The sequence below is a fragment of the Wasmannia auropunctata genome, unplaced genomic scaffold (assembly GCF_000956235.1).
Source record: "Wasmannia auropunctata unplaced genomic scaffold, wasmannia.A_1.0 LD336024.1, whole genome shotgun sequence".
Lineage (NCBI taxonomy): Eukaryota > Metazoa > Arthropoda > Insecta > Hymenoptera > Formicidae > Wasmannia > Wasmannia auropunctata.
Genome location: NW_012026866.1, coordinates 107,584 through 115,584, shown reverse-complemented (window position 1 = coordinate 115,584; position 8,001 = coordinate 107,584). Strand labels below are relative to the sequence as shown.

The 8,001-nt window shown below is 30.0% G+C and overlaps 2 protein-coding genes across 2 annotated transcripts in view; both read left to right on the top strand.

Annotated features, from left to right (window-relative positions):
• The window catches only part of LOC105452921 (transducin beta-like protein 3), an 11,009-nt gene extending 8,677 nt beyond the window's left edge, over positions 1 to 2,332 (top strand). The window contains exons 14-15 of the mRNA XM_011694478.1: positions 273 to 400; positions 2,086 to 2,332. Of these exons, the coding sequence (XP_011692780.1) occupies positions 273 to 400; positions 2,086 to 2,283 (326 nt within the window). The 3' untranslated portion in view covers positions 2,284 to 2,332. The remainder of the gene's footprint in view (positions 1 to 272; positions 401 to 2,085) is intronic.
• A 677-nt stretch (positions 2,333 to 3,009) lies between these two features.
• LOC105452920 (glycine receptor subunit alpha-3-like) overlaps positions 3,010 to 8,001 on the top strand; it is a 17,866-nt gene continuing 12,874 nt past the window's right edge. The window contains exon 1 of the mRNA XM_011694477.1: positions 3,010 to 3,248. Coding sequence (XP_011692779.1) covers positions 3,166 to 3,248 — 83 coding nt within the window. The 5' untranslated portion in view covers positions 3,010 to 3,165. The remainder of the gene's footprint in view (positions 3,249 to 8,001) is intronic.

Sequence of the window (8,001 nt, the reverse complement as noted above, 5' to 3'; positions counted from 1 at the left end):
ATGTGTATAAGAGACAGGGGGTGGATTCATCCCTTTAAACCGTTTTTTTAGCACCAACTGATAACTTCTAAATTCATTTATTTATGTGACCTCAAAATGTACCAAGTTTCATTAAAATCAGAATTTGACACTTCGCGAGGTTCCCTTGTGAGTATAAATTTTAAAATTCATAACGGATTGATTCGATATAAAAGATATATCAATATGTATATCTATTCATGTGCATACGAATATTTTTGTAAGATTATCATAACATTTTTTTTTTATAATAGCTATATTAAAGAAAGGAAACAACGAGTTTGTAGAAATAATAAAGGAATTAAAACCAATCCGCAAGGAAGCGTTACTCAGATGTGCAGTTACATGGAACACAAACAGCCGGAATTCGCATGCTGCGCAGGTATGATATAAAATTTTATAATTTACTTTAAAAATTGAACTATTTTTTGATAATTGTACAGAATATCTCTCAAATCTGTTCACATTATCTGTATTTTCGAAATAACCAAAAATATGAAGAAATGTTAAAATACTTATTCTTTTTCTTTGAAAGGTTAATTTTTTTATCAAAAAAAATTTTTCCTTAGTTCTTCAAAAAAAGTGATAAGGAAAGGACAATTAAAAAATTTTTAGGGATTGAGTGATACCTTATTCAAAAGTTTATTAAAAAAAAATTTTGCAAGTTCGGATTTGCTGCATTGTTTTCTGTTCAAAATGCAGGTGGTGATCAAATTTTAAAATCTACTTCCTCTAAGAATTAGATAAAAATAGAGAATCAAATCAAGATTAAAAATATAAATTTATGTTAATAGAAATAGATATAATGTTCTATTCAACATTGTTTTTGGATATAATTCTCTTTAAAGGGTTTTAATAAGTAAAGAGTGTCCCAAAAAATCGCCTCAATTTTGAGACTGAACTGTGTGCCAAATGATCCTTATAACGAAACATTAATTATAGAGATTCAAGTTGAGGTGACAATTGTTATCAGAGCTGGAGGAAGGGTAGAGGGGGGAGGGAGGGAATAAAATCAAAGTTCATCATGGAATTATTACAGGTCCGGTATTTTTAAGAAGATTGATCCAGCTGATGATCGTAGTTTTACGTAAATGACACTCGTTTTGGATGTAAAAAAATCGAGTTTTCGTGTAAAGAGACGTAATAAGTGACTCCTCTCCAGCTGTGATAACAATTGTCACCTCAACCTGAAACTTCTCTGTGATTAATATATCATTATGAGATATTCTTTGGCACACAGTCCAGTCCCAAAATCGAGGGTCCAAAAAACGGACGAAAAAACCACCTTTTTTTGGGTTACTCTTTATCTTTGTGTTACTCGCAGAATTTATTAAAACTAGTATACTTGTAGAGCGGTAATAAATAATAGACATGTATCTTTTTTATATTGGCAGTGGTGCAACTTAAGAATGAACTCTTGTTTTTCGTTGGTTATTCCTAGATTCGGCAAAGAGTGATGTAAGATTGTTTTTATCTATCTGGTGGTCATATTGATCCGCCATTTTGATTTTTACATTGGATTTGCTTTTAGCAACATAAAAATTTCTTATCATCTCTAAAACACAAAAATAACTCTAATACCGTCAATTTTGTAACGTGTTAATTATTTGTGCTTATACATATAAACGTTTATAATTTTCATTCTTAAAGTTGCATTGTCGAAAAAAAGATACATATGTCTATTATTTTTGATCGCTGTGCAAGCGTACTAAATTATAAATCTGGTGAATAATACAAACGTAGGCTTATACTTGCAAGTTTTTTAAAGAAATTTAATATATTTAGTCTCCCTTACTTTTTTAAGGAGGATAAACGGATTAGAATTTTTTATTATTGAAAGTTAAAACTAAGTAACTGTTTTTTAGAGATTTTTAAAGGAACATGTGTTTCTACATTTTTAACTGTTCTAAAAATACAGAGAATGCGAACAGGCTTTAGAGATATTCTTTATAATGAAAATTTAATAATTTATTTAGAATTTTTTTACAAAATTTCCGATATATTGAAGGAAATATATTTAGAAACAAATCTTTGAATACTCTTTTTTAATATTGTTATTATTTCTAGATGGTTATAAATGCCTTAATAATAGACATTGGGACGCAAGAGCTGCAGACATCAGATTTAGCTTCCACTCTGGAAGTTATGATACCTTATACCGATAGACACTTTAAAAGATTAACGAAACTTTTGCAGAATCTTCATCTATTAACATATACTTTTAATCGTATGAAACCTGATATTATATCAATTAATACTAAATAAGTTACACATACTATTAATATTACATTACACACATTGTACGTATATTATATATACATGTAAAATATGTGTGTATGTTTGTAATATACTGTGTAATATATTACAAATTATTATTTTATATAATATATACATATATATATTATATAAATTGTACAAATTTATATTTTTTATATTTTTGTTTTTATGTCATAAATAAATGTTAAATCATTATCTGTGTTTTATATTACAAATTACATTTTAAAATAGATTTTGCTTTCGCGGTAAATTGCGTGATAATATGATAATGCTACGTGAATGCTACAAGAGTATATGCAATCATGCAGCGATAAAGCTTACAAGTTCATGAGGTGTTCACAGAGATAAGAGAGAAATTTCATTACACAGAAATATGAATCATGGACCGTTATATAGAACTTGTAGCATCTTTTCACAACGCAAGTAAATGTTTGTAAATAAATGTGTATTCATCTATATCTGTATACATATACTATATATATTTATAAAGATGAATTCCGAGAAGTCAGCCAAGTCATTTAATCATATCTGATATTAAAATCACGCGTTGAATTGCGTTAAACGATCGTGTGTAAATTACATTATGGATGGGTGCGAGGATCTACATTGTAAGTCTTAGACATATAATGAATGTGTGCATTGATGTCACAGGTTGCTGCACGAGAGTACATGTGTATTGCGTGTGTGCGTGTGTGTGTGTGAGTTCAAGCAGGTCTGGAGGAGCACCATGAGAGAGTGGGAGCGAGCTTTGGTCTGACTGTCTGGTTTTCAGTAAATTTGCTCGCCGGCCCGACCGCATTCACGGATCACAAGGAAGAATCAGTCGGAATCTATTAGTGGTGCTGTTAAGTGACAGAAAGGTACTTGAGAATGATTCCCGGAGAAAGAGTCTTCGTCCTGATTTTCCTCGTTTATCTATCGGGAATGCAATTATTTACGGACGCAACTAAAGTGTAAGCCTCACAATTAATTCGATTACTAACGATATAGAAAAAAGAAGGAAAGGATAAAGAAAAAAAAATATATAACGCTAACTCAGTTAAAAAACAAGTGCGTGACTTACAATAATACATAGACTATTTCTTACAGACAGAACGCAAAAAAGATAAAGACAGATGCGTGCCTCAATATATAAAACATTTAATATTATAAAATTATAAAAATGATATTGTAACATTATGCAAAGTGCATGTCTCAATATTGCACATAATTTAGATTTGGATATAAAAATGTAGTACTAAAAATGCTTTACCTGTTTTCATTTAAATGTTCATCAGCATGAAACTCTCATTTTTGTCGTGAAAGACGATCGAGTGCGGAGCGGTTCTCTCAATAATGTCATACGTTAGTGGTTTTTACGAGGTATATACTTCCATAAATTTTGCAAAACCGCGCGTGGCATTGCTTTTGTCGTTATCCTTTATTGCTGAAGAATACCGCGGAATAATGAAAAAAAAAAAAAATGAAAATGCATTAATGCCAACACGTTCAATCTTTATCCTCATTTCTCGTCCGCAAATAATATATATCTTTTTACGTAAGCTGGGCGTATGCGTTTGCGCGTCCGATCGTAAGAAAACGTGGTCGCGCGTCGTAAGGTAAAATTCGCTCGATTTTACTGTTTTCAACCTTGCAAAATTTTATAGTTGCTTTCGAACTTATTAGTGCATAACATTTGACCTTCGGGTCCTCATAAATGCGATCGATCGGCCGGTCGTCGTTAACGAATTGGAGTGATTCGCAAGTTATACTGGAGAGCGCATTTACTGAAAAGTCGCATTTTTTGCACGGTGAAAAAATCCCCGCTCTTTTCGACGAGGCAAAAAGCGAGACAAGCTTCAACAAAAGCCGTTTTAACGAAATGCTCGCGGCCGAACTATTGCTCGTTTTCGTGCGTTTGCGAGTGAGCTTGTGTCTTTCGATGGTAAACAAGTATCGAATTCACACCTGTCCAAATACCGGTATTCAAATTTAATTTTTGCTTTTTATCGCGCTCTTCTGTCGCGCGCGCGCACACATGTGCATTTGATCATCACACACTCGCGTGCTTAAATATCATAACTTGATGTTTATTCTATAAATATCTCAATTATCATTTGACAATATAAGGAAAATCAATTGAATACAGATCCAAAGGAATCGGCGTGTATATTAGGAAATGCAGAATGCAAAATATATGTATGTGCCTACCGGAGGGTTAGTTTTTTCATAACTAAATTAAATTAAAGTTAAAGAATTATAAAATTAATTTATGCGTTAAAAGTTACACAAATCGAAAAACTATCTTAAGTTTAAAGTTAACGTTAATTTAAAAATTAATTTTAAAAAATATTAGACACCATTAAGATCCTCTTTTATTCGCGAGTATGGCTCTTTTCACTTATTTGTGGTATTCTATATATTGATCGATTTTACATATTATTCTAATAAAATAATAATTTTTAGAACTATTTTATTTGAATAATTAAAATCAAAAATAGTTGCAATATACTAAATAAATAATTAAATACATAAATTTAATATTTTACTTGAAAACTAAGTTTATATGAAATAATAAAGAAGTATAATTTTCTTGAAAAAATGTGTAATTTTCTTTTAAAGTTGTTTAATATTTATGTGTATATAGACATATAATACATGGTCTGTCCCAAAAGTTTCCGAACTTTTTTCGTACGGACAGTGTTATAGTGGCATCATCAATAAGGTTGCACTATCTTCATTGAAGTTTCGTTCACAAATTCTGTAAGTTGAATTGAGGTCCCTCTAACGACTGTGTTTTATCACAAGTATAAAACCAATAATACCTTTGTGACACGCGACGAAAAATCACGATGGAGAAAAGAACAAATATTAAATTCTGTGTGAATTGAAGCGTTTGCTGGCAAGAATTGGTCGGGTTTGTTCTCAATACCAAGTGCAAGGCAGCTGGTCGCTTGCATGATAATGTTCCGGCTCACAAGTATTCGTACATAACTGTGATGTGTAAATTTTTCGCTTTCAAATCAGTCCTTGATTAACTCCTATATTCATCAGATTTGGCATTATATATGTAACAATTTTTTATTCCCGAGGCTAAAATAAAGCTGAAGGGAAAGCACTTTAACACTATTTTGGACATTCTGAGGGCTTCAATCGAGGCCATTTTGATCATTTCAAAAAAAGACTTTTAGCGGAGTTTTCTAAAGCTATATAAATGTTGTTAACAATGTTTTTCTTCGGAAGGGTGATTTCGAATGATTATAAATAAACATTTATAATTATTATCTTACAGAATGAATTTTAATAAAATTTTTGGGGCAGATCGTGTGCATATATATATATATATATATATATATATATATATATCCCTGTATATATACACATCTTATATATACATATAACAAATATTTATTTATACATATAGTATACAGAGTGTCTGGTAATAACCGCCCAAAATCTCGTGGGCTGGTAGAGCAGATTAAACTAAATCGAAAAGTCCTCTACCATTTTGCAAAATTCGCAATCGTTAACAAGATCTTAATTTTTGAAAATTGGCAAATAAGCGCGTATCCGTCCGGCCCATCGTTGAATGCAGGCGCGCAGCGGAATACGGCCGCCTTACCGCTGGCCGTTGCTAGCCCTAGGGTAGGACGGACGGATACGTGCTTATTTGCCAATCTTCAAAAATTAATATCTCGTTAACGATTGCGAATTTTGCAAAATGGTAGACTTTTCGATTCAGTTTAATCTGCTCTACCAGTCCACGAGATTTTGGGTGGTTATTACCGGACACCCTGTATATGTATATGTATATGTGTACATGTATAAATAAATATTTGTTATATATATAGAGTGTTCACAAAAAACCATTCAGCATTTATATAGTAAATAGTACCTACCTACACTGAGTAAAATATACTATACTGAGTAAAAAAACCTTAGTGAACATACGTTAACCGAAAGTTCAACCGTTTTTGAGATATGAATATTTTTGTATGCTAGCGTTTTATACGTTAGCATAAAAACGTCGCACAACAGAAATATTTTCATTAGCACGACTATACAAAAAATGCATAGGTATCTGCCATTTCCTGAAATTAATACACCAACATTTTTAGCACGATACCTCATAAATGTGTAATCACATTTACATATTATTTGGTGAAAATGTTGGCGTATTACTTTTAAGAAATGAGATACTATGCATTTTTTGTATGGTCGTGCTAATGAAACTGTTTTTGTTGCGCGACATTTTTACGTCGAATGTATCAAAATAACTGCTAACATACAAAAATGTTTATATCTCAAAAACAGTTGAGCTTTCGACCTATGTTCACCTATGTAAGGTTTCTTTACTCATGTATAGTGTGTATTATCTACCATGTAAATGCTGAATGGTTTTTTGTGAACAATTTATATAACACATACACAAAATAAAAAAATATTTACATATATATATTTAATGAAAAGAATTGTTTAATTATAATTGAACAATAAGAATTGAATAATTATACATAATGCAGAATACATGTTACAAATAATTAAATTTTAATAAAAGAATAGAATTTTAATGTCACTTTAAAATTTTTCTCACTTAATTTAAATCATTACAAATCCCTAATAAATTCTCGGTCTTTTTTATTCAAGGTAATAAAATCATATAATTGTAACGACAGTTGCGACAGACATGAAAACCGGTTGGTCTAATGTCCAAAATTTTAGATATAAAAGAGAAAAATATTTTAATTACAAAAGTTAATATGTTTAATATAACTGTAGTTGAAATTAAAAGTTAATTTATTTAAAATAAAAGTAATTATTAAAATAAACGTTAAGTTACAAATAATTTTTTAATTTTATCACTTAACTCTTAACTTTTTAATTAGTTACTATCTACTCTGTGTATACTTTGATTTAATCAATTAAGTATTTTTGTTTTTATTAATTAAAAAAATATCTTAGGTTAAAATCTATATCCAAAGGAATATTTTATAAAGGGACATCACAGTATAAATTTATCGTACGTTAATCAATTCTTCATATAATAAGTATTGAGAAAAAGCCAAAGTATTAGAAAAGGGTTATTGAAAAATGAAATATATTTTGTGAGATATTTCGATATAAAATATAAATTATTATATGAGAATAATACGTATTAATACAATAATACGTAATGGTATTGTATGTACATATGACTTGAAATAAAATCTTCGTTGTTATTGAGAATTCAAAAAATGTCTCGGACTAAAGTCTGTTTCGAGAGGAATATCTTATCGACGTTGCAGCATAATGTGTCGTCAATCGATTCTTTCAGTCGCAACTAGATATAATGCAAAAGTATTAGAGCAAGGTCATCGAAAAAGTATACATTTGATAAGACATTTTATATTTTATTTTTAAAAGAATGGAATTTTGATGTAAAATTATGAAACAGATACAAATAAAAATGGTGCTAATAAGAATCTAGCAGTGATATCAGTGCGCAGTTATATTTGATAAAAGGAATTAAATATTAAAAATACATAAAAATTATGTATTTTAGAATTATGAGTCTATTAAAAAAGTAAAATAGTAATCTTTAAAGACCGGTCTACAATTGCGTAAGCATAGTTGCAAATAGTTGTAGTTGTAAGAATAAACCAATCACAATCGAATTTAAGAAGAATATTCGACTGTAATTCGTCGGTTCTTACAACTACAATTACTTACAACAACACTTACGTAATT